This window comes from Pempheris klunzingeri, chromosome 14, assembly GCF_042242105.1.
Source record: "Pempheris klunzingeri isolate RE-2024b chromosome 14, fPemKlu1.hap1, whole genome shotgun sequence".
Classification (NCBI taxonomy): Eukaryota; Metazoa; Chordata; class Actinopteri; order Acropomatiformes; family Pempheridae; genus Pempheris; species Pempheris klunzingeri.
The window spans coordinates 15334126-15360188 of record NC_092025.1 but is presented as its reverse complement, the minus strand read 5'-3'; the positions used below and the strand labels follow the sequence as shown (position 1 = coordinate 15360188).

Here is a 26063-nt window from a genome sequence, read left to right as displayed (position 1 = left end):
TATCATGTTTTTGGCCACCTGATTAATAAGTCCAATATTCACTCTTTTTTGGCTCAGTTTTTGGTCTCCACCCGCTTCTGAGGGAAAGTCTTTAGCTACTAAATGCTCCACTATTTCCACCCGCTTGTCACTAACGGTGTCTGCCTGCTGAGCAGGTAGTGCACACAGGGTTTTTAGAGCTTTTTCCATTGAAAACAACACTGATGAGAGTGCTGTGATTAAACCAAAACAGTACAGTTGTGGGCTGTAAAACCAAAGCAGATAAAAGACACTAGTATGCTCTGTAGAGCTGAGGGGAACTGCACAGTCCACTTACATTTTCTGTACAGAAATATTGATTACTGCAGCTGTACACCCAGGGAAATATTAATTAATTATTGAAAACTGTATTCTCTACACATGTATGAGTTATATGTTTGGCTGTAGACAAATTTTATATTTTTGGCATGTTCAGCTGACCTGCTTAGCTCAGAAGTGTGTTAATTAAACACTGTCCCTATTTTTCCCATTACTACAATGCAAAGTTCTTTCAAGGAAACTTCTTGGAAATTACTTTTTATCTCTCAAATGAAATAAAAATCCTCTACAACGTTTGGAAGTGGTATCAAATCCAGGAGTCTGACTTTTACAATAGAAATAATAGTATGTTGAACAATAATGATCATAAAGGTCAATAATGCAAAATTCACCATTCTGTTGTTGTTTAGTGCAACAATCAGTGTGAATCTTCCTCTGATTGGTCCAACAGATTGAATCAATGAAAAACATCCAAGGGGAAGTCTGGTCTGATGACAGTTGTCGAGAACAACAATCACATGAACAGCGTTACTTATAAAAGGATCTGAATACAGATGCCATTTGAAATTTGGATTCTTGGGTTATTTCTGGGATAATGACAAGTAATCAGCACCATGTGACAAACCCCAGCTGGATCACGGCAGGAAATCCGAGTCATATCCTTTCGTGAGAGGAAAATGTAGGTTGTGTATGTTTGAATACCGATTTAGAGAAAGCGAAGAAACTTTGTGAATTCTTGTTAAGAGTCTGTTGTCTGTTGGCCTTTTTTTCAGTTTGTGTAGCGAGCATTGCACTATATTGATTGACATTGATAATTCATAACACACACACACACACACACACGCACACACAAAATATTTTGTACAGAGTAAAGAATGGCGACAATAATTGGAAAACATAAATATATTTTCTTTTGATTTTATATGTCATCACATATGTCAGATAGAAGAACGTTATTACCCTGATTTGCTGAAGAAGAGCTTTATGGATCCACTTAGCTTTTATTGGACAAGAGTAGCACAAAGTTACACACTCTATTAGCTTAATAGTTGACTGTATAGGATTTATGATTTTTATCATCAGAAATAAAAAGAAAAAAGGAATAGTTTTACTGGCGTTGATTTTCACTCACTCCTTGACTGTTAAAATGCCACAGAGTCTCCTGGTTTGAATGTAAAGTTGCACAGCTTGCGCCTATCATGTTAAATGTAAAAACCTGTGAGGACTCTGACTTGAACCAGCCTCGTGATCGTGAATAAAACACACACGCTTCTCTTGTCAGCCGCATCGCTGAGCTGGTCTACTGTCCGTCAACCAGCGGCCCTTTAACCACTGTTGACCCCCTACCAGACCTGGGCAAAATTACAGCTGAAAAAATGCTTCAAAAGTACAACTGACACAAATTTTTGAAGCCATTTCTCAGTAACATTTCACCACGTCTGCTACTTCAGTCAAGGTTGTTTTGAGCCAATCAGGCTGAATGGTTTTGTTGTTGTTGTTATTGTTGTTGTTGTTGTTGTTGTTACTGTTGTTGTTGACCATATGTTGGCAGAACAGTGTCATAAACCTCAGGCACACCCCTTGGCAACTGACATGTCTACCGTGTTTTTATTTTTGTTTGTGTGTAAGTGAGAAGTTTAAGAAGGCAATAAGTGTCCGGATTGAGTCTCCATTTGTAATTGGCTTGCCATACAGTACAGTGATATAGTAACTTCCCCCAAGGCGGCCCGGAACAACATCTTTCAAACGGGCTCTTCCTGGCCGCCCCAGGCTAAACCTCTCCTCATTAAGTCACAAGTAGAAATCAGTTTACAAATGATAACAATATAGCTCTCTGGAGAAATGTGTCTACACTGTACATCACCCTGAAGAGGAAGCCAAAGCAGAATCAGTTTTTCCATAGGAAACCTCTACTGAAGGCAAATGAATCATGACGCCAAGGGGGTCAGCATCAGGATCAAAGTAGGGGCCCTGGAATCAAAACCCTCTTTTTTTTTAAGACCACAAACACACTATCCCCTGACCAGGAAATAGACCTATCCTGTCAAGACACTGGGCTTCCCAAAGCCAAGCAATGATACACACTCAAACAACACCTCATATCATTACATGGCTCCAGAAACATGTAGATCTAACCTTCGTCAGGCCGTACACCAACTCCATGCTAGTTTATAAACCTAGCCAAGTCAGGTAATAGACCTATCCACGCAAGTAGTCGTCAAGTACACTTGCAGCATTCACACCAGGCCTTTTAGCAGCAAATGGAAGAAAAAAATGCTTTTCTTTTTGTTTTGTTTTTTTTCCTTTTTTGGACAAAGTGCTTTCGTTTTCAAACATACAAGATAGAGTATTCTATACATATATCTAACATTTAGAAGATACAATTTAACTTATTTACAAAAATGAATCACTACTAAGAAAATAGCTATGGACGGTAGGGGAGAGCAAGTCATTAGGCTACAACTAGACTAAGAAGTCAAATAAGAATCATGGATACTCGTCATTCTAGTTTCAGAAAAAGCACCATTTCTCCCTTTTTAGACGGAACCGAAAACAGTAAAAATATATATATGTAGCACTAGCTGTTATTCAATCACACGGTACGGAAAGACCACAGCTCTACATCGCCATCTTCAGATACTCACTTCAAACTAACCTGAATTGTTGCCTCATCAGACGCTTGCTTTTTGTTTGAATTTTCCTGCTAACCAAGTGAATTCTGATTGAATTTTTCAAATCCCTGGGAAAGGCAGCGTTTCCTCTGTGGAGGCAGCAGGGAGGAAAGCATACAGGCATCATGCGTTTTTTTTTTAAGGTTGGACACGTTGCCAATTTGTGGCCTGGACAATGTTACTCTGAGTGTTTTGGTAACAAAGTTATTCTTTGCGGCTGTGACCGGTCAGGAAGGATGTAAGCTGAGGACCGAAGTCAAGGCCAGGAAGAGGAGAAAAAAAAAAAAATCAGCAATGCAACCTCAAAGGCATCAATGTCAATCCCAGGAAGCGCAAAATTCAACATTCTTCACTGTTAGCGAGGGAACATGTGTGAAAAAAATCTAAATGACAATGCACAGTGCTGAATCCACATCAATCTGGGACAAAAATATGATGGCTTTGGCTTTCTGACAACACTGCAGCTGGTTCCTCATCTGCCCTCACATCTCCACGTCGCTGTCCTCGCTAAAGACAGCGTGTCCTCATTCTCTTTATAGACCATTCGAACTACAACATGGCTTCGCTGCATTGTGTTTTAAATAAATCCAGTCCTGATTCTCTGAATATCACTCAAACGAGACCGGAGGGGTCAAGTGTCAGTTTGTATATCAAACAGATCGACTGGTTGCTCTAAAAGACCTTTCTCCCCTTTCGATCCACATTTCCTTCCCTCCGCTTGGAGAATCTGATCAATTAACACTTTCAAACCAACAGGAAAGCTAGCAGGCGGCTTAAGTACAAAAATATAACAAGAACCTTTTTTTTTTTTTTTTGATTTTTGTGTTTTTTCCTCTAACTTTCTTGATGCAAGGATAGGCTTTAGAAATGTGTCATGCTTAAAAATGAATCAATTGTCATGAAAAGTGGCATTTTACCATTGATAGATATATCGTTAATGTTTCTATATACAGTACTTTAAAACACAATTCTGTTAATATTTTGTTGATGTACTAGACCTCGTCTACATACAGAAATCATACAAGTGACACAGGAACAAAACATTTTGGTTATTGTTGGTGACATTTTGACAAACAAGCAAAAATGTAACATAGCTTATCTACTAGCGCTCAAGGTTTTTGCCCTAGACAGCGCCATTAACAAAATTAGCACATGGAGGGAGGAATCAGTTCAGGAATGAAGTGCTTGCTAAGCAACAAATCCACTGGAGAAGCCCGTAGATGGGGTTAATTTTTAGATTTAACAAAAATGAATGAATGTTCCTTTTCTGTACAGAATTGGACCCAAGCTAATTTCACAGTTCAATGAAGTTCCCTGACCCTCCCACATTTCTTACATTCAATACGGCGTCAGGTAAGCTGTGCAAAACCTTACTTAAACTGGCTGGTCGCCATTTCGTTGCATGTGTCTTTGGTACAAAAAACAATCAAAATATAGTGTGCAAATATTTTTTTGTAACTCTAAACAAAAATATCTGTTAACCCTCCCCTGATCCCTAAAGACAGAGTACCAAAAACCAAAAGTAATCTATTGCAGAGCCCTCCTATATACACAGACTCTGTGGCATCACGCAACGAGAGCTTCCATTTCTTTTATGTACATTCAGAATATCTTTAGACAACTGAAATACACAACAAACCCCACAGGTGTCCCCCACCTCACATTCAGTAACTATCTCCCTCAGTGTAAAATAGTCCTCTCCTTGGCTGGACTCCGGGGAGTTCTGACCAATCACCTCCTCTCATTCAGTCCCTCTCACACACACACACACACACACACACACACACACACACACACACGCGCACACACACACACGCGCACACACACACACACACACACGCACACACACACACACACACACACACACTCACACTCACACTCACACTCACACTCACTGACCTACAGAAACACACACATACATACACAAGGCACAATGAATAGAACTCTGATCAAACACTAGTATGAACACACCAAACTGTTAGCCTGGTCATCTCTACTGTACAAAAAGAGGAGCCGGTGCCGTTTTTCACTGGGAGACGCTTCTATGTACAGTTTCCTAGAGGAGATGGATCATTATTTATGTTATCTTTATCACCACCATCATCATCATCATCATCATCATCTTCCTCACAGTCTGCTCCCATACTGGCAAAATGCCCACTTCACCCAGTCCAGTTATAACCAGCACAAGGCCAAAAAGCACCAAACTACATGCACTTCCTCTCCATGTGGTCAAATGCATTCTGTTGTTTAAGTTAACGTCGTCAAAATTAGAAATTAAGCTTCCTCCTGCCTGCCGAAAAACGTCAACCCAGCAGGATGTCTGACGCTTAATCGTTAAAAGTCTATTTTTCACGTTCGGCTTCTGCTACTCTTTTGTTTTGAGCTTTAATTTGCTAAAAGTTAACTCCAACATTTTAACATCAGCAGACCTGATCTGCAAACAGGGGATGGCATGAACATATTTAGGCCTTCAATACAAAATATTTCCTGCCACCCCGTAGCTCCTCGGAGCACGCTGCGTTTTTCTCCAGCCAGCTTGGCAACCAAAGCTGTTTTTATAGAAGTACTTTACTGAGTGGGTCAATTCAACATCCTGGAGTTAATTTTTGTTGCCATGTGAGGTGAACCTCATGAGGAAATGATAACTGGAACTTTTTCAATCTTCGATGGTGTCTGATGTGTAACGATTCTTCCTCTGTCATTACAGCCTCAAACTAATTGTGTGAAAGTTTTCCAGTGGTTGCACTCGTGTGACTGTCTCTTCGTACTCAGCCCTGGAAGCAGACCTTCAACAGAACCGACCCTACACAACGCTATGTTAAACACATCTAATAATCACCAGTGGATTTAGAACGTGCTATTAGCTGTACACCTAACCATCCCTTGCTTTAAGAGGTGCTTTTCCCAACAGACGTTCACAATGGGTTGGGAGACAGTGACACGCTGACTCTGCGCACAGTATGCAGAGACAGAAAGCTAGGGTGTATGCCATACAGGTGCATGGCTAAAACAAGCACACATACATACACACAGGGAGTGGTATGTGTGTTTGTGTGACTAACAATGTGTATGTACTCTGGGTTGGAGGGGCATGCAGAGGGGAGCATAGTTACAATGGGACAGCACGGTGGTAATATTTAGTCCACTCCTCTCAGTGGACCACAGGTTGTCTAGATTTTGGAGGTGGGGACTCGCAGGCCGACCAGTCCGCCGGTGGGATCGCCGCGTCCTGTGTTCTCCAAGATCTTGTTGACGAAGTCCGAAGTCTCCCCAGCAACAGGTGATGCCACTGCACACACAGAGACACACAAAGACACATGCGGAAAGGATGGACATAAAAAAAAAAATCAAAAAAACACCATTTAGCTTTCTTTCCTGTCTGAAACAAATATATGAGACCTTTTTTTTATTTACAATAGCTTATTGTCGTTAACCTGCCTGTTCAGACTGAGCTTCAAATAAACTGTCCTATACTTTTATCAATATAATTTTCACCAGATTATTTATTTTTCAGATAAACAAGGTACATTGATATCCTTGAAAATAGTCAATAATTTCCTCTGTATTATTGATTTACATAAGTGTTCATAATATGATCTAAAGGAAGAGTTTATCTCCTCTGGGTCGATGGTACTTCAGTGATTTGACGTCTTAATAATACTACAACAGTTTTTTTACACCTTTATACACCTGTTTCGAGCTTACTTTGAATAACATGATCATATTTAAGTCTTTGTTTCATTATTTAACCCGTATTTCATTATCAAACGTATTTGACAGGGAATTTTGTACTGATTACATTTCTTGTATGAATTTTTTTTTATGCTGTAATTAACTCTCCACTAAGACGTTTTAACGTTGCTTAAACAGTCAAAAAAACGGGCTACTGAGTCCCTATTTGCTTCCATAAAGATATGAATATCCTGTATTATTTGTTCCTTAATCTTTAAAATCTTCAAATAAAGAGCCATTAAACTTCCAATTTCACACAGATACTGGTTAGAGTCAAAAGAGTCACGAGGCCCCATCAATTACGATATAGCTGTAAATGATTCTCACCAAGCGTCTCCTGGATGAGGTGCTCCAGAGTGTCAGTCATGTTGGTCGGACGAGGAGAAGAGTCCTCCACTCGGGCCACGATCTCCTCCTTGATGGCGTTGATCACAAACAGCAGCCGATCTATGGGAAGATATGCGGTAGAGCGCGCAAACAAGCATTGAGCAGAAGCGTGAAAACAAAATATTGATTCAAAATGCATTCATATTCAGGTGAGAGAAGTAAGGTAAGACCAAAACAAAACATGTGGCATTTGTTGGTGATGGCCCTTATATAGTGCTTTTTTAACAATCTGAGGGTTTAAATGTGACAAAGCTTGAAAACAGTAATTTGTCTGAAAGAGGACTTCTAACAAGGTACGAAGAAAATAGATGCAGAGACGGGTGAACTTGGTGTAACGAATTAGGTGTCGTAAGCAACGTACCGTACTCTGTGCTGAGTCCCCAGAGCTTCACCTTGTTTGCTTCATACTGGGCCTTCTTTTTTAAACGACAGGCTCTACAAGACACAGCAGATGAGAGGAGTTTACTACAGGAAAGAGAACCTGTTTTCATCAAACAGTAGGCACTGGGAAAATGACAAGCTGCTCCAAAATCAGCATCTTGACTACAGCATTAGTGTAAACTACACTATGTGCTAAAGAATTAAACTTTTTTAAATTCACACTGTTCAGTGTGATTGGATATTGCCACTCAGGTGTGTACACACTGTGTATGTGTGTGTATTTTACCTGGACGCTAGCTTGTTCTTCTCCTTGCGGGATCGTGGTCGTGCTGTCAGTGGCAGCTCGCTGACGGGGGTCAAGTCGCTGATCACCTTGTTCAGTTTGCGTAGCTCGGTGCCAATCTGCAGCAGCTTGCGCGGATTAGGAGTCAGGTCTTCCACGTCGGTGCGGCGGGACTTCTTCAGCATATATTTTCCTTCAGGACAAACAATGAAAAGAAGTGATTAGATATAAAGCACATACGTATATATGAAATGGGGGCACTGTCACTGCCAAAAGTAGTACTTGTTATAAGCAGCCTATGATTCTCCATCAGTATAAGAATGCATGCACTCATTCTTCACACTAGAACTGCAAACCACCTCCACCTCTATCCAGCAAAACTTTCCTCTTCATTTTTAAGCACCCCATTCCAAAGAGTGGGAGAATCAATTTTAGTTTTTCCACATAATGTTAATTCTTCTCTTTCACTGTTTCAGTGACATTTTCTCTTTGCCTTCAGCCGCAAACAGATTTTAAAATGTCATTTTTCATTCAGTCACAGTTGGTGACATCTGAGGAGGATCTATAACAAATCTGTGTTCAAGAAAATAATCAATGTTGCACCCCAACCCCTTAGCTAGGAGTGTGTTTTCAAATGCCTCAAGCTTAAAGAGCTTCTACTTTTTGTAAAAACTTACAAAATGACCAAAATGTAATATGACTCATCCTCTACACGCTCAAGCAAAATTCATTTTCAAAGAAAAGAATTAAATAAATATGGAAATGCTTTGCTGCCTGTGCTTTTCACTTTCATAGTTTTTTTTTTTTTAAAGGCCTTTTATAAGAGAAATGAGACGCTTTTATTTATTCAATACTTCCAATGTGATCACTTAAACTGTAGTATCACTGCAACATGCTGTGCACAGCTGCTGTTGTGGAAAATCCAAGCCGTCAAACAATATGTGCACCTCAGTCTCCACTAAAAGATATGATGTCTAATAATCAAGGTAGTGAAACTGAAGGTCAGAAATGCAATAATCCAAAAGATCCTTTCATTTTATATTAAATAAAGTCTTTCCTTTAAAGATTCTCATGAAGCCTTTAAATAAATATCATTAGCAAGGCATATCCTACAAAGTCAGCCTGTATTTTACGTTTATATATGTACGTGTGTTAATGTGTGTATACCATGGAGAGGCCCATTCTTCTGGTACAGGTTGCTAGGCAGCGTGTGTCTGTCCCACTCAGACGGCTTAAGCATTCGTTCCTGTTTGGAGGGGGTGAGCTGCTCGCTGTATTCCCAGAAGTAGCGGCGCTTGCCTCTCTTCCGGCTGGAGACTCCTGCTGTCAGGCCTTTAATGTCCTCCATCAGCTCCACATCGCAGCCTTGTGGAGGTGGGACAAGAAAGCAGGACAGGAGAATGAGACAGGAGAGAGGGAGAAATTCAGAGCGACAGACAGACAGACAGAAAAGGCAAATTAAGATGGAGTAGAGACAGAAAGTAACAGGTAATAATTTAAGTGATAAATAAGTAAGAAATCGCAGTGATTGGTTACACATGTTAACCAGAAGCAGGAAGGTGACGGGTTGCTACCTGGCTCAGAGAAGGCGTCACTCATGTCATCGTCCTTGTCTGCTTCGTAGTCTTCATCCTCCTCCTCATCCTCTTCCTCATCATTCTCAGACAGCTCGTGCTCGCTGCCGAAACCCTCGTCGTGGTCTTCATCATCTAGCTCCAGCCCATCGCCTTCCTCCTCCTCTGCCTCTTCCTCGTCCTCCTCGTCCTCCTCCTCATCCTCCTCCAGCTGGGAGTGGGCTCTGCCGGCCAGTTTGCTACGCGTCAGGAACAGAGAGTAGTTGTGTTCCTCCTCCTTGCTCTTCTCCTTGCCCTCGACAACCAGAACGCCGCCACCGCCGCTTGCCCCCGCTACACTATCGCCGCTGCAGGCCAGCCCAGAGGTGCTGCCCTCCAGGGCCTGGCTCGCCTCAACCAGCTGAGGCAGGGTGGCAGACCAGCCTATAGGGATCTCTCTCCTCCCTGTGCCTTCTGCCCTCTTCTCGAAGCTCATTAGACTGGCAGAGCCGCTGGCTGCAGTAACAGGAAGTCCCACCAAGGTGGCGCTCGCAGATGTGGAGGCCTTCTCATCTTGGGGCAGAGTGAGGGGAAGAGGGGGATCTGACCTCTCAAAATCCGTTGGGGAGGGCCTGTCGGGCTGAGTTTTGGGCACAGCACTCACACGGACTTTAGCCTTCCGCACAAAGTCGGAGCAATGAGAAGTTGGGGCTGCCATCTTGGCTCCTCGCCCCTGGAGCTTGGTTTGAGCTTGGCCGTGGTCCTGGGTGAGACTGAGGAGGGTCTGGGTCTTGGCCATAGTCTCAGTGCTGGAGGGGACAGGTCTGGTGGCTTTTTGGGAGCCCTCAGGAAAGTCTGGGAGAAGGCTGCGGGAAGGACGGGATGAGGATGTGGAGCTTGGGGAGGGCCGTGCAGAGCCATGGCCCAATCCTTGGCCAGGGACCAGGGGTCTCTTACTGTGACAGGGAAGCTGGGACGGCTGAGCCTGAGGCTGTGGGGCAGGAAGGGTCAGGTCAGCAGGGGGGTAGAGCGCCTCACACACAGGCTGCGAGTCCTCGCTGTTGAGCTGAGCCAGTGTCGGGGTTCGACCAATCACTTCCTCGTCCTGGTAGGGACTGGAGAAGTCATCCAATCCGAGGAAATCCACCTCTTTGGTGCCCCAGATGTCACAGCTGGCCAGCCGTGTGTATCTGCCAAGCACATGCACTTCTGTCAACACCAAAAGCTGTTTTGTCTACGTACATAACCTATAAAATAATACCATTTCCTGTTTTTGCTGATGGAAATAAATGTGACCAATTCTCTTTGATACACAATCTTCTTCAGAATATCTGCAGAGCACTCGCAGTGCACTCCTTCTTTTATATCTTTTGTGTGTGCTTTACATATACATAGAGCTATCTGCGTTAAACAATTAGTCAACAGACAGTAATGTTATCTGTAACAAAACAAGAAGAGAGCGCCCCATTAAAGTAAATAAATAATCAATAAATGGACAAAGTATTGGAACGATTAATTGAAGTAATTGTTTGCTGCAGCCCTTCTGCAGTGACAAAGACTTAACGTTACGTCTTTCCAGCCATTTGTTTGTCACCATTTGTTTTGGAAGTTGAAACATTTCAAGTCTAAAAGATGCATTTGTGCCTCAATTCATACCTCAGAGAGCTAATTTGCACCATTTCACATTTGTTTTTCGTTTGTAATCTTTGCTTTGTGTCACGTCTGTGTTTTTTAACTTTTGTAAAAAGTTACGGAAATGTGACGGCAGTCAAACTTCTTCATATGACAACATACAAATAGATCCCAGAAGCAGACGAGATTGTCGTAGCACTATATCTGGTAGTAACAGTTCTGACACCCACACATACACCCTTTTAATCTTTTTATGGTGGGAAGCTTGCCAGAAGAAGAAAACTACTGCTTGGTAAAAATTACAGTAGGGAGTAACGGTGCCTTAGTACACAGAAATAGAGTTTGACTTATACTGACCCAGACATACGGTTCGTTAATACAACAGAGCTACCAAAGAGCAGCATGGGACCAATCTGGATGGTCGTGGTTGTAAAAGAATGATTCATTCATTAGCTGGAAGAACAGCACTTTGCTCTGTTCCACATAAACATGACCTCAATCAACCCTGTTAGCAGCAGATTCCCCCAAACCTGCAACAGCCAGCACTATCCCACCTCAGTTTTAATAGCCTTTAGACTTCACAAACGGTTGTCTGCCGTCAGCTGACACTCCACATCAGAGGGGATGGAACACAAACTATTTTGGCAGCAGGGCATCAGGATAGCTGCAGGACAGGCGGAGCATCACCTGCGATCTCAGGAGACTGCAGCAGCCAGCTGCTTTGTTGTTTACCATCCTCTTAAACCACTCCCTGCCTTCAAGCAAAACCATTACCTGCTTCACATCCTGCCGGTGTCAGACCAAGATGACCTGCCTTGACAATTACCTGTCAGTGACAGTAAGCTCTACTGCTATAAAAACCCTTTTGGCACTTGTCCTATCTCATAATTTTCACAGGCTGACATCTCATCTGCTTGCTTGCTTTGATACAGTAAAATCAGATATCCTGAGCCCCCACGATGCAGGAAATCATGAAGTGCAACCTCCTCTGTGCCAGAACCTTCTCAATTCAGCTAGTCCTGAGGACGATTGCTTGATCAAACACAATTATGTGCAACAAATCTGATAATCGCTTCATCATTTCATCTAGCAACTAGAATGATCAAATTACGGTTGTATCCCTCCGCCAACCAGTCAAGTCCCAGTTTACCAATACAGTGTGCGACCACATGTGAAATATGGTCACAGTCACACCTTTAGTTCATCACTTATGGCATTAGTGTATGAATTCTTGAATTATGGTCAAACATGTGTTTTGAGAGGTCGCAGTAACGTTGACCTTTGACCGCCAAAATCTAAGATAAGATGAGAGAGACTTTATTTATCCCACACGGGGGAAATGACTTGTTATAGAAGTTTTTCACTGTTCGTTGTACAAAACAAGCAGTTTGAACAGGCATTTTCACAGATCGCAGATTAATAAACAATAAATATAGTTGGGGGAGGGTGGTATATAAACACAGAAATATGCAGCATGACTGTGGATTTGGATATTGCCCTTTTTTCTGGTATAAAAAAGATTTTAAGTGCCTTGTAAACTAGGACAGCAACACTCCCTATTCACAATTGTTTGCAGAGAACCCAGTTCACTCAGAGGAAACGCAGTGAGTGTACCTGCCTTGAATTAAATTTGAACGCTGCTGCTATTCTATATATTTTTTTTATACTGTCAACAAGTCACATGAAAAGACCAAAACCAGCCATGTGTTATTTCGTTCCTCAATACTTTCTGACTTTCCTGCCGTGTATGAGGCTCACAACCCAAAGCTGATTGATTCTTGTTGAAAACAGACAATTTAAAAGCCCGGGCATAAAAACATTTTTTTTTTACGTTTTAATCAAATGTTACTGGACCAGGAGAAAATAATGCAATTCATAATATCAGTGTATTAACACATATTTGGCAGCGCATTTGGTGTTGGCTCAAAATAATCTTCATTACCAATGATCATCATAACAAAGGAACATGTCACCCAGTGCAACAGTGTGACTCACCGATGTGCTTAAATAGTTTTGGGACAATAATGACACGAAGGAATAAGATATACTGGTATAAATAAAACCTCTTCTGGTTATTGCACAACAATTCATAGGTAATGTTATACAAATATTTTGGCAATTTAAACCTCCTTCAGCTTCATTTTGAGGAGAGGTGAACCGTAGTGCGCCATTTGAGTTTAATTAAATTCATCAGTATATGTTTTATGTCTCATTAACTTGCTGCTGTTTTTAACTCAATCTAAAATGAGCCTCTGCACACATAAATAAATAATCCAGTACCTGGTGAGGTCTTCCCAGTAGGAGTCCCACTGTTCGAACGCTGAGCTGCTGTAGACCGTCTCACACTCCCCCAGACCCATGAGCTGATCCACACAGCCCTCCACCTCCTTCCCTCCATCCCCGACCCCCGCCGTGCTGTCCCCACAGGGGCTCTGTCGGTGGGTCATGTCTCTGTCCTGCAGAGTGGAGGAAAACATGGAGGTGAGTCCAGCAGGTTAGAGGATTTCTGATTATAATTCTATATAGTTCACTTTTTGTTGTTAGAGTTTGATTATGTTGGGAGGATTTTGTTAACTTCCGCAAAGACATTTTAGATCATAAACCAAAAAACTGATAACTGTTACCTGAAATTATCGTATACGACAAAGAAATGTATAACGCAAAGACATCGTGTTCTGTTTAGGCGTAGGGACAGATCAATATATCCTGAATGAAAATTCAGTTAAAGGACTGAAAACAAGTTTTTCAACAGCTGACAACAGAAGATTTTCTACATGATTTGTGCATCAATATGAAGAACAATATTAATTTGTCTGGTTTTTAACCAAATCTCAGTTTCTGAATTGATTTTCAAGGAACTTCATATATACAGTTTGTTGGGGAGTTTCATTTATATCATTCAATCCTAGTGGCGGCTAAAGGCAACAGCACAAGAAACTTACCATCTGTGGACCACAGTGAAAACTAACTGGAGGGTCCATCATCCCATTAATGTGTTACTATTAATGTGTTAATGTGTTACTGTAGTAATGTGTTGCTGCAAGAAATTGGAAGCGCGGCAGTGAATCACTACTGTTTAGTCTACAGCGGACAGTAAACTGAGGAGGACACCAGCAGCTGACCGTGTGCGTGGTGACAGCCAGGTGAGCTCTCTGTTTAAAGCTGCCTCACATCACCCGCCTGGAGACCTGGCAAATGTCAAACGGGTGCTAAACAATTAGGCATGTGGCTCTCTGTTTTAAATGTCACGCTGGCAGCTGAGCTGCAAACATTTATTTATAGGTTTTCAATGGAATTCATGCAAGTCTCACTCTGTATCTCTATGTTTTGGTCATAGAGATAACCCTGTAAAAGGTGAGGGCTTGAGAGTGTTTTCATCAAACAAATGATTGGAAACATTGATATGAGTGGATTGTTTTCCTCTGTAAAAATATTTGATGCTGCTCTTCGACACTAAATGTACATGCAGTTTGCTGACAAGAAGTCCTGTTTCTGTCCCAGTCGAGGTGTTACTATTAATAATGGCTTCACTTTATTTACAGTAGATGTTCCAGTAAACCAAAGGTCTTCTGGTTTTCTGTTTTGGTTTTAAACCTTACTGCTTTTCTATTTGTATTCAATTTTAAATGTTGCAAAGTTTGTGTGAAGCTTTTGTCTGTATTACCTACTTTTGTAGTCTTTTATTTTTTCAATTAATTCAAGATACAAAAGTGAAACAAAGATAAAAACTAGCACTGTCCCCTTACTGTTATTCAATTCTCTGACCATTTAAACTAATATTATATGTTCTGATTTGCTTGGGGATACTCGTGCAGAGCTGAGCTGTGAGCAACTGAGGTGACTGAGGTGTTTTTCCACTGCACAGCATAGCAAGGTAAAAAAAGCTGTTTACCTTAATGATGCGTTAGAGCTCAGTTGAATCTCGAAAACCACATTAAGGGTCTGCCGTCTGCAGCTCTTCTCTAACATCTCACTGTGGCTGCCCGCACTATTAGTCCAGCTCAGAGTAGGTCCATAACGTGGTGTATAAGAGCTGTTTTTAGTGGTGAATTGTAATGTAAATGAGGCTCCACTAACTCTGTGATACTAACTGCATTTCTTGTAGGTGCTTCACGATAAAAGGTTGTTGCTAGTTTGGCAGTAAAGACTAATGCCAGTAATGTGAAGTGGCAGCAGTGGTAAATGTTCAGTTACTATTACCAGTAACTTCACACAACTAGAAGTAAAGGGAGTAACATAAGTACTATTACGTACATGTGCTTGTGTTTGTCAGTCTCTCCTATATGTCTCACTTTACTGCGTCTTCACAGCTGGTGTGTCTTTTCACAGCAAGTTGCTTTGAATGGATTGGTTTGTACCACAACTCAAGATTTGTTCTTATATTTCTATTTTTTTTGGCTCTGCACTCAAATAAAAACAAAAGCTGACTTGAAATCAGCAAAAGCTCAGTCCAGAGAATAGACAGATGCTACTAAAGGGAATAACAATCATCGGTGTGCTTAGATCCGTGTTTTGATGTGAGCTACAGTGAAGCACGAGAAGTATTTTTTACATTTTACATCAAAAGCACATTAGAGAAATCCCTGAAAGCAATATTAGAGCTTGCTTATTCATTTCCACCACAATAAAGGGGATAAAAAAAACTGAGAAAACTGACTGGTGATCTTTAAACTTGGATCCTTCATTCAGATGCAGTTCAGAGACAGCACAGCATGAGCAGCTGTGACTGATCTGAAAAGAAGTCAGGCTCAGAGGATGTTTAGCGGGGTCTGATCCCCGTCTGCAGCAGGGCCTTGGTGTGTGTGTGTGTGTACGTAAATGTGTCTTAGTACATACAGGTGTGGGCGAAAGGGCGTAAGTTGAACTAAGATCTATCAACCACACCCATGCTTTTTTATTAGGTCAAATAATTATCTGTGTTCTCTGATTATGTGCCTGTGTGTGTGTGTGTGTGTGTGCGCGCGCAGCTACTCACCAGTTCGTACATGAAATCTGGGTCAGAGCTGGTGGCAAGCAGCTCAGTGCTGGTCAGGGCCTGGTCAGCAAACGAGTAGTTCTGAAAGGCGTCCCCAAAGGGAGGCTCCATCCCACTGACGCTGGGCTGCAGCACAACAGAAAAAACGTGGTGAACAAAAAGTGAACAAACTGTGGTAGACTTCATCATCAGCAGAACCAAAATCTGACAAAAACTAGATTTAAGGAAGTTATATGGAGTTTTGTTTCAGTTTTCTAAGTTTGGCGTTTGCAGAATTAGCAGTGAAAATCAGTACAGTGACATGGAGCACGCTCAGCTGATAAATTTTTTTATAATTTTTTACCATTTTTTGGGGCTTCCAAGCTTCACTGACAATCATCCATGAATATGCGAAGGTTTGAATTTGGATGTAGTAACCATGTAAGTGCCCAGAAGAACATAGCAGTGACTGAGCAACTAACATTTGGAAAATTAGGAAATAGAGATTCGCCCTTAAGGCCTTTCTTTCTGGTATTGTTCCTCTGCTGATACTGGAGTCGATAATTGTGGGATTAAAATATCTAATAATAACATATTAGTTAATAGCAATCATTTAAAATACAAACACATAACATAAACAGACAATCTTCACACCGATGTATCAGATTAATTCATTAAAAATAATTTTTACAGATTTTACAGTTGAAAATGTACTAAGATACCACATATTGATGAGTAATTGTCTTTTATCTCATTGTATTATTTAATATTAATGGTAATATGATAAACAACTGACATCATCTTCATGATCCTCAGGCTGATTGTGCACCACATAGTCTGCACCACATAGAGAAAAAAAACAAAAAGCTGTTGAATCCAAAATTATGTTCACTCAACAGTCTGCGTCATTTCATGCATATTTTTAGGGGGCTCCAGAGTTCAAACATCCCTTTACTAACTCGCTCTTAGCCCTTCTGCTCCCTGCAGCTGTTTGGATCAGCGGCTACAGACGTCACACCGAACCTGTTTCTGACATTTTGGCTGATTCTGGAAATGATCAGATAATTTGTTCCACGCTTTTCCAACCTGACCAGGCCTGTGTGGGAGGGAACCTGTGTGTGTGTGTGTGCCAGTGTCGGTGCAGTCTCCCTCCCTCAATCGTCCCTCTTACCTGAGGCATTGCCAGACACAGCTTAGAGCTCCAGCGGGGGGAACCTCTGGGCCTCCTGTCCGGTCCCAGTGGTGTGACGTTGTCTGCTCTGCACAGTAAATTACTGCTAAATGAGACTATCGCAGAGTGCTGGTGGATGCAGCCTGCGAGGCCAGGGGGGAAGGGAAGAGGGGGAGGGGGTCAGTGACTGGGCTTTGCCTGGTCTGGTCTGGTCTGCTGTGGTTCTTTGTAGGCTTCAGTTCTGTAAAAAAAAACAACAGAGAGCACAGAGCAGAAGAGTGAGAATCACAAGTGGCTGAAGCGAAGGAAACAACCTACCAGTGACATGCAGGTACATTTTAACCACAGCTGCTGAGCGTTTGTTTCTCTCACATCAAAGTGGAAGAGGATGAATGTTAGTAGAATAGATATTAACAGGTTTGCACACATAGCAAAAAGAGAAGAAACTTTACTGTAATTTAATAGTTAATGTGATAAAGGAATAAGAAAATGGTAAATGAAAAAGTTAAAACTACATTAAGGATCGTGAAATCTATTAAACCTGAATACATTAGTCAATCAACAGGAAATTATTCAGCAACAATTTTGATAATCGATTGAGTGTTTTATGGTTTTAAAAGAATCTGGCTCTTAAGCTGCTGAATGCTCAACTATGTTCACCAGCTAGTTGGTAAATGTGTCCGTCTGCTGTTTGGTGCTGTGCGGGTCGTACCTCCTGCCACCAAAAACAGCACTCTAAGAGGGATGGGACTGAACCAAAACAGTAAAGTTATGGGCCAGACAGCTAAACAATGAGTTGAAACTCGCTATAAAGCTGCATGCAGCATCCCTTCTTCCCTGCTGCTTGTATTATCTCACCATGCAGCTGCATAAACAAGAGTATAAATGCTCAATATGTCCTCTAAGAAGGGCATATCCCATCCTCTCATAAACTGCAGTGGCAGACACTGAAAAGGTCCATAGTATGTCAAAAAATACATTCATCACTGACATCATGACTTATGGACTTCAGACGCTAACTGGCCAACTTTACGTTGTAGTACAGTATGAATGAAACTGAAATTAAGTGGAATCCCCCTTTACGTTCTTAAAAAAAAAAGCACCCTTTTCTCCATGTTACAGTTCTTCTATCTAAATCAACAGCCAGGCCTTTGTCACATAAATAGCTTCTGCATCTTAAAAGGAGCACATCCTGGGAAACACTGTCCCAGTGCTTCTAAAAATGCTGAACTGTTGCCTCGGCCCTCCCTCTGATGCTGATAACTGCTGAACGGGAGGCTCGGCCTTCTGTCTCCGTCTCTGGAGCTGCACCTAAAAGTCAACACAGCGCTGGGCCAATCTCATCTTTCCCTCTCTGTCCCTCTTGTTCACATCTGCTCTCACAGACTTAAGACCTAAATACACTCCGATGCTCTGGGCCCTGAATCATGAAGCAAGATTAGGGTTAGCCAGCTATCTTTGGGCTTGACCAAAGCTTTTGGGTATCACGAAGCTGCCTCCGTTTTACTCAGGGTGGATCATCATGGTAAATTATGCTGCACGGCTAACCTGCACCAGAGCAGGTTGAAGCTGAAGTATGCTCCTTCAGGACTGCTTGTCGGATGATCAAATAGCTTCAGAAACACCCTCCCCTGACACTTTTTGGACGTCAATAGGGGGAGCTGTGTCAAACCATTTCTGTAATTCAACAATCTAGCACTCACATACACCTCATTTGATTGGCTAGCTGTGCAGAAAAAAGAAATCAGGGTTTGAAGGTCTTTCTCATGCACTTTATCATTTTTGACCAAATAGTTTTTTTCACTTTTCATTTGAACAACTGAGTGGAAAACTATGAATGCATTGCATGCCTGAAAATGTGCACAGTTATCCCCCCAATTATATCCAGTCAAGTGCAACCATTGACAAAAACTTTAGACTTCCGGCATGCTCAGAGAAAATGCCATATGAACTAGTTATCATTGAGCATAACCTGACTCTAACGTTAGAGGATTAGATCAGAAACAGCCTGAAAAGTGATCAATCATGTCACAGTAAAAAACTGAGACATCGATCTTAAGGGTCCCGACCATGGACGTATTAAGAGAGGTGAAGAAACACTAATGTGCGTCTCACACACACAACACAGAAGTAAACCCAGATGCTAGAAAACATTTTGGCTCATTCGTTCCACTAGCAATTTTCATTCCAGTGAAAGAAAATCCACCATCTAGTTTATGAAATAAATCCATTATCCTTAAAAGAAGTCCTGAGTTTAGAATAAAGTGGCAAGTTGTAAGAGAAATCACTTTACCAACCATGATGATCAAGTCAGAGATAGAAGAAGCATTTTTCACAACCATGTCTTCACACTTAAAGGATGACTTCTGACAAATATAGAGCGTAGAAGAGTCTCCGGCAGCTAACTTGTTAATGGGCCAATTAATCACTATAGTAACCACAGCACCAAGAGAGGCTGCAGAAATCCCTTGTGCCACAGCAGACAGTCTCCGCATGGCCACTGTGAAAGCACTTGATCCAAGTAAACCTCTCCTGTCGTGTGTGTAGATGACAGAAAGACAGTGGATTGATAACTGTTAAAGAAACTGTTAGGTGGTTCTTTGTTGATTATTACTCTGTCTAACTCAATTGATTAAGCAGCTAATCATTTAAACTCTAATAAGTAGTAAGAAAACAGTAAGAGAGCTGTTAATACTGTTATTGCTGCATTGGCCGAGGTGGAGTGTCTTGTAATGAATGAATGTGTAAATATTTGTCTGCCTTTAAATGGCCCGCACAATGCTCTTCATTGTCCCTTTGTCCAGACACCATGCCAAACCAGAAAGTCCGATAGCAAAGCACCCAAAGCATACAGCAGATTTCTCTTTACCCTGTAGCTGCCAGAAGTGTTCGTGAGAAGGCTTCTGTGAAATATGTGATGCACTCCAAACCCTGCCCCCATCAAATGTCGGAAAGCACCGACTTTTCCGAAAAAAAAAACAAAACTGCCTTCCCACCTTCGCTCAGTCCGCGTCTGATTTGTTCCGAGTCAAGGGTACATCTAGCTTAACCTCAACTTGATTTTTAATCATCCCCTCCACCCTCCCCTAATGCTTTTTTTGTCGTTCTCTCACTTTCCTGCACCGCCTACTGACCGCAACACATGGACTGATCTTTGGTTCCTTCACTGCTTTTGCATAGCAAATAAATGAGAATCTGCATGGAGACATGACCCCTGCAGTGAACAGCTGACACACAATTGTACACCAATCCCACTCCTCTCAGGCCGGCTGACGACATCAGTACCTCTCACTGGGTGCTGACTGACTCAAATGAACTTCTCACCCGAGCTCGTGTATACACACTTTGCATTGAGACAGGAAGTGGCAGAAAACACATCAGTAGACACAAGTACAACAGCGACTGTAGAAGCAACACCTTTAAAAACACCAAAGCAAATGCAAGTCTATGCAGATAAATATGCACGTACACAGATGTTCTCTTGATGACCCACAGTACATTTTGAAGCTCAGCCTCTCAAATACAAACAGTATCATTATCATATGTTAGCCTGTGCTGCCTTCCAGGGCAGCTGTATCTGGCTTCACTTGTATCAGAAGCAGAATGAAGAAACATATGGCCTGAACACAACACTAACAAGAACATAAATCCAGATTCTGCTATCACAGAGGGAAACAGAAACCCTGTGCTCACTGCCAATGATCTTACAAACATGCAGAAAACGAGTCACAGCGTTCCCCACCTACCCAGGCGAAGCTGCACCGAGTAATTTCCAGTAGCAGAATTTAGTATAATCCATCCCACTACTCAGTGGCTGACACAGACTGTGATGTAGAGCCGGATATTTATGACAGAGCCTGACAAGCCTCAAAAGACTCGAGCTGAATTTCGCTCTCAGGCTTTGGTTAGACATCAGCGATGGAGCATTAGATCTTTTTCTTTTAGCCCTTGTACTTTGGGATTTCACTTGGTTTTGGGTCACAGCAATCTGACTTGTGGCTTTAGGTCGGGGGTTCTTGTACAGGATTCAAAATTTCAGATTTTCTACAGGCAAACTTTTCAAGACTTTAAAGGTTTTCTGTGACAAACATAAAAATCTTATACACAGTATTTGCAAAAGAAAGTCAGGCAGTGATAAAGACAAAAGTTGCTCAACAGGACAGAATTCTGCAGCATCATGTTTACGTCTCAGAGGTGCATAGGGGATAGATTATTTTAGGTGGGGCTGAATTGAGGGCTGGTTTGCACCCAACTAGTGCAGGTAATGAAACACCACCTTCACTCTCCAGTAATGTTATTGACTTTTGATTATGCTCTTATGATGCACTGTGGCTGCATCACTCTCGACTGCTGCAGCTCAAATGTTGGAAGTATAAAATGTCTTCTTACACAATTTACAAAATGTGCTCTTGTGTTTTTTTTTTTTTATAGCATCCCTTGACAACTAACACTGACGCGCAGGGTCACAATGCACTCTCTCTACAGATGTACGGTTTCCTGTGTTGGTCTACGATGAGCTCAAAATGGACTCGCACAACAGCTCCATCTTCTCTGTTTATAAACATTAGAAACGAGGATCAGTTGATAGTATTATCTGATAGATAGAAGTGTGTCTGGCCATGATTATATAAGTGGATTAATGAAGTAGTCAAATGGCAGACTGGAAACTGAATGAAAGCTTAATAATCATTAGTTTCATAATTGATTGTCATTTATCAAAATCAAATGTCTTTGCTAGTGGCAGCTAACAAAGGTAAATCTGAATTTTTGTTTTCTTGCCATTTTAAGAAATTGCTTTGGGCTCTAACAAAAATTTGCACAGAAAACAATCAATAAAAATGCATCGCTTAATGTAGATAAATGCTTGGAAGCATCATTCTGCTGCTGCTCACCATTATCCTTGAATCTTGGAGATTCAACTTGGAAAACACAATCTTGGAAAAATAGCAATAAATATTCACACTTTCCAACAACTAACCGCTAACAATGTTCCCTCGCCTCGCTGCTGGTTCAGACCACAATAAAACGAAGAATTCAGCTATGACTGTGCTGCACTTAACTCATAGCTCCACTATCATGCAAACAGCTCACATTCTCCGACTCACAACATTGGACGTGATCCAAGTAGGCCAATCAGCAGTGTCTCCTTTGGAACGAGTTACCCACTGATACCAGTCAGTCCCTGATCCTACAGAGATAACAAGCAGCCAGCCTGTTTACTTAATGTGAGCGAATCTCTGCAAACATCATGAAAGTCATTAATCCACAAGTCCTGGTTGTGTGTGTGTGTGTGTGTGTGTGTGTGTGTGGCCACAGACAAACAGAATATGGATGCTCACAAACAGCCAATTGTGCATAAAGGTTGTGACTTTTAATAATTCATTAATGTGGCAATTTTTGACTTTTGATTAAGTGGTATTTGTATATGGTGACAGTAGTGCTGGAAATTCAATATTATTGACACCATATCGAACATATATCAACTTTCAGTGGAATCGTTTTGTGATATATGATCACAGCATCATCTTTTGTCATTTTACATATGTATTTTTTTTAATTAACAATCGTAGTAACATAATGTGTTGTTTGAGGTTCACCTTACTTGCATAACAGATGAAAAGGCCTCCATTGACTGAACGTCAATTTAGTAATTTCATATGTGTCCTATGGCAATATATACCAACATCAAACAAACAAATAGTTTTTATATCACGATACTGATTTCAGTGACATCACCCAGCCCTTCTCGATAAGGTAAGATTAATTAAAGACATGAGAATCACAGAATGGGTGTACGGGTAGATGTCGTGGTTAGAGACACCAAGTTACCAAGATGCATTGCGGATGCAAATTCTTTCTTCAGTTCACTGAGCTGCCCTGGTGCCAAAGTACTGAACTATAAACAGCTCTTAAAGAAACAAAATAAATGTTGCTATGTGGCCAGTGGGCTTACATTCAGGTGTGCATTTAAAAAATACACACTATTTTTGATGCGTCTGTTATTGCATGTTTTCGTTCACTGATTACCTGAATTTTACAGCTCAGACTAATAAATATCCCTGTTTTTAGCTTTTGACTTCATATTAGAGCTGCAATGATTAATCAATTGATGGATTAGTTGTTAACGATTAAATCAATTGCCAACTATTTTGATAATCAATTAATCAGTTGGAGTAATTTTTGTAAAAAAACAGGTAAAAGTTCTCTGATTCCAGCTTCTTAAATGTGAATACTTTCTGGTGTCTTAACTCCTCTGTGACAGTAAACTGAATATCTTGGAGCCATGGACAAAACAAAACATATAAAGACGTCGCCTTGGGCTTTGAGAAACACTGATCAACATATCTCACCATTTTCTGATATTTTATACACCAAACATCTTATCAGCTATTCGAAAAAATAATCGACTATGAAAACAATCGTTGGTTGCAGCCCTACTTCAGAAGTATAGTTCTAGGAGGTATAGGAGTAGGTAGTATAGGAGGACTACTGTAAGCCAGTGGTTCGCAAACTGGGGGGCAGCCCCCCATGGGGAGGACATCGAGTCACTGCAGTGACCACCGTAATCTCAGGTCATGGCACGTAATCAGAGGGAGACTTGTCATTGACAGGAATAACTAATAACATTGTTGTTGTAGCAGTTCTGGAACTGATCCATTGTTAATGTTATTAGCTCCACCTGTGCTTTCCGTGCTACGACAAAATGTCTGCTGTGAACAAAGGTGATCGATATGAATCATTAAGCGAATCAGGTAGGCAAGACTTAATCACAAAACAAAACAACCATGTAAAGGCAAGGTATGAAGAAGGCTAACCTGATCTCACTTACTGTCACTATAGCAGGAGAGCAGTGAGTGTAAAAATGTTTGAGTGGTTCAACTTACATTACACGCAGTTCATGTTGTTTCAATAAGTCTCAGCACAGCTCCTTTAGTTATCCCCAAGTTGTTAGCAGTGTACATTGTTTTGGTTTCCATAAGACAGAAAAAGGTTCGGGATCCTTTGACGCAAGCACAAAAGCACACGACTGCAAATGAATTATGATAAAATTGAAGAATAATTACAGATTTTTTTACACGTGATGACTTGACATATCTGTTGTACCTGCACATGTGTTTATGGTAGATAATGTGTTCCTTTAGCCTTTAGCGATACTAATGGATGACCAGCTTTGGTACAGACACTGTAACTGCTGATGGAAACACAATGAGCTTTGTAATTTCCCAAAACTGTTATATAAACAACCATATTTCGAGTAGAAAAACACAAACACTATACTATGAAACAGTAGTACAAATTGAAAATATTTAAGTATTTAGACTCAGTCTCCTAAAAAACATTGAAAGCTACATCCCTGCACATCTGTGTGATAGATTCACCTGTTTTGGAGAGGCACAATCTGAGAGCATGCATGTCTACACATCAACATCATCATCATCATCATCATCATCATCTTCATCACAGTCTCACATGCAGGGATAGATTACAAATGACCCATAACATACACCGATTAAAGCAATAAATGTCACCAGTATCTCCACAGTCTCTGCACTCATCACAGATCCTCAGCAAAGCAAAACAAAACCTCAATCTAACACCGTGTGCCAACACCCACGTAATCCTTCTTCCCTATTGGTCGAGCAGAGATGACGTCCCGCCCCCGAGCGTATCTGAATGGCCGCCACGACTGTCAATCACAGGAGCTGCTTCATAATAAACAGCTCGTTTCAATCTAGGTTGAGGCAGAAGATAAACAAGTTGGAGGCCTACATGCCCGTGGCCTAGATATCTATATTTAAAAGACATTTCGAGTAAAATCTACCACCTAAAACAAAACCCGAGTACAGCACATGATTATACACCAACCCGTGACATTTCTTACCATTTATATCAAAAAGGAAACACAAATTCAAACGCTTAGCTACACTAGTCGGGTGAATAAACTACACAGCACATTGTTTGGGTAAAATCCAAACTAATCTACCATCCTAAAGATATCATTACTTAAGAGATCCCCTCGGTGGAGACATTTGTCCAATTCGGGTGCATTATTTACCTTACATCTCGTGGAAATTTCTGGCTGTGTCGAGCCTTTTCTTTCCAGCAGCAGTGGATGTGTTTAGTACTGGGGGGGCGTGTACCTACAGAGAGCTCAGGCTGACTGCAAAAAGTCAGTGCTGGGCATTTCACTGCCACACTGAGGCTTTTTCTGCCACAAACACGCTTTAAATTTGTCCCTGGCAGACATTTAAACCACACGTTTAATAGCCGTACGTGTGTTATAAGAAGTCCTGCATGGTTTGGGGTAGTTTAAAAGTGGAGTTCAATCCAGTCTTGTTACATAAGAGCAATTTTTAACCAACCTGACCCCGAGTTAGACATTTAACCCTACTTACAGGGAAATTAACCGTGCCATGACACAACCAAGAAAATCAGCGGGACGTTATTTTAAACAGTTTTAACGAGTGAGTGACATTTGTCAGTGAGCGAAATGTATCTCAGTTTATCATGAAGCCTTTGCAAGCTACATTAAAGCACGTAGCGTTAAACACTTCCTGCAAGAGCCCGACAAGCTTCGGTGCAAAATAGCCGTGTTACTTAGCCCAAACTGTGCTTTTTTCTTTCAATGCGGAACTAAAGGGTCTTGCTTCCTTCTCACCCGCAGCTCACAGTCAGTATGGCCTCCGTCCGCCCCCTTCCTCATCCCAGCTGAAGCCCGACACACAACAACAACCGATCCGCCGTTAGCTTCAAAGCTAATCCTCCGCCGTGGCGAAAACACCGAGCCGCGTCCCGGCAAAGTTCCCCAAAAACGGATCAATATCGCTCCTACTCACTTTTAGGACGCCCACACAGACGTCTCGCTTCGTGTCGGACCTGGTGTGTGCTCTCCTGGTGGAGATAATAAGGCCCTCTTTTCAATGGAGTCTACACGCTGTTACAGCTCTCTCGGGTTTGTTTTGTTTTTCTTCTTCCTGACGGGTTCCTGGAAAGCGCG

The 26063-nt window shown here is 41.5% G+C and overlaps 1 protein-coding gene across 2 annotated transcripts; it reads right to left on the bottom strand.

The window, feature by feature from the left end:
- Positions 1–369: 369 nt before the first annotated feature.
- On the bottom strand, positions 370–26010 carry crebrf (creb3 regulatory factor). Of its 2 annotated transcripts, XM_070843355.1 has the most exons (10): positions 25903–26010; positions 17066–17306; positions 15916–16041; positions 13221–13396; positions 9330–10498; positions 8923–9120; positions 7759–7948; positions 7453–7526; positions 7032–7151; positions 370–6261 (listed from the first exon to the last, which is right to left on the bottom strand). In XM_070843355.1, exons 2-10 carry the CDS (start codon positions 17072–17074, stop codon positions 6143–6145), a joined length of 2181 nt encoding a protein of 726 aa, XP_070699456.1. In that variant the 5' UTR covers positions 17075–17306; positions 25903–26010; the 3' UTR covers positions 370–6142. The 2 variants fall into 2 exon arrangements, with proteins under 2 accessions (XP_070699456.1, XP_070699457.1); XM_070843356.1 differs by lacking the exons at positions 17066–17306; positions 25903–26010 and having other exon boundaries at positions 13221–13391; positions 15916–15968.
- Positions 26011–26063: the final 53 nt, after the last annotated feature.

Coding starts and splice junctions, on each gene's coding strand:
- crebrf (XM_070843355.1), bottom strand. Junction 9,121..9,329: donor TGACGCCTTCTCTGAGCCAG/GTAGCAACCCGT, acceptor CACCTCCACAAG/GCTGCGATGTGGAGCTGATG. Junction 7,527..7,758: donor AAGAACAAGCTAGCGTCCAG/GTAAAATACACA, acceptor TGTGTCTTGTAG/AGCCTGTCGTTTAAAAAAGA.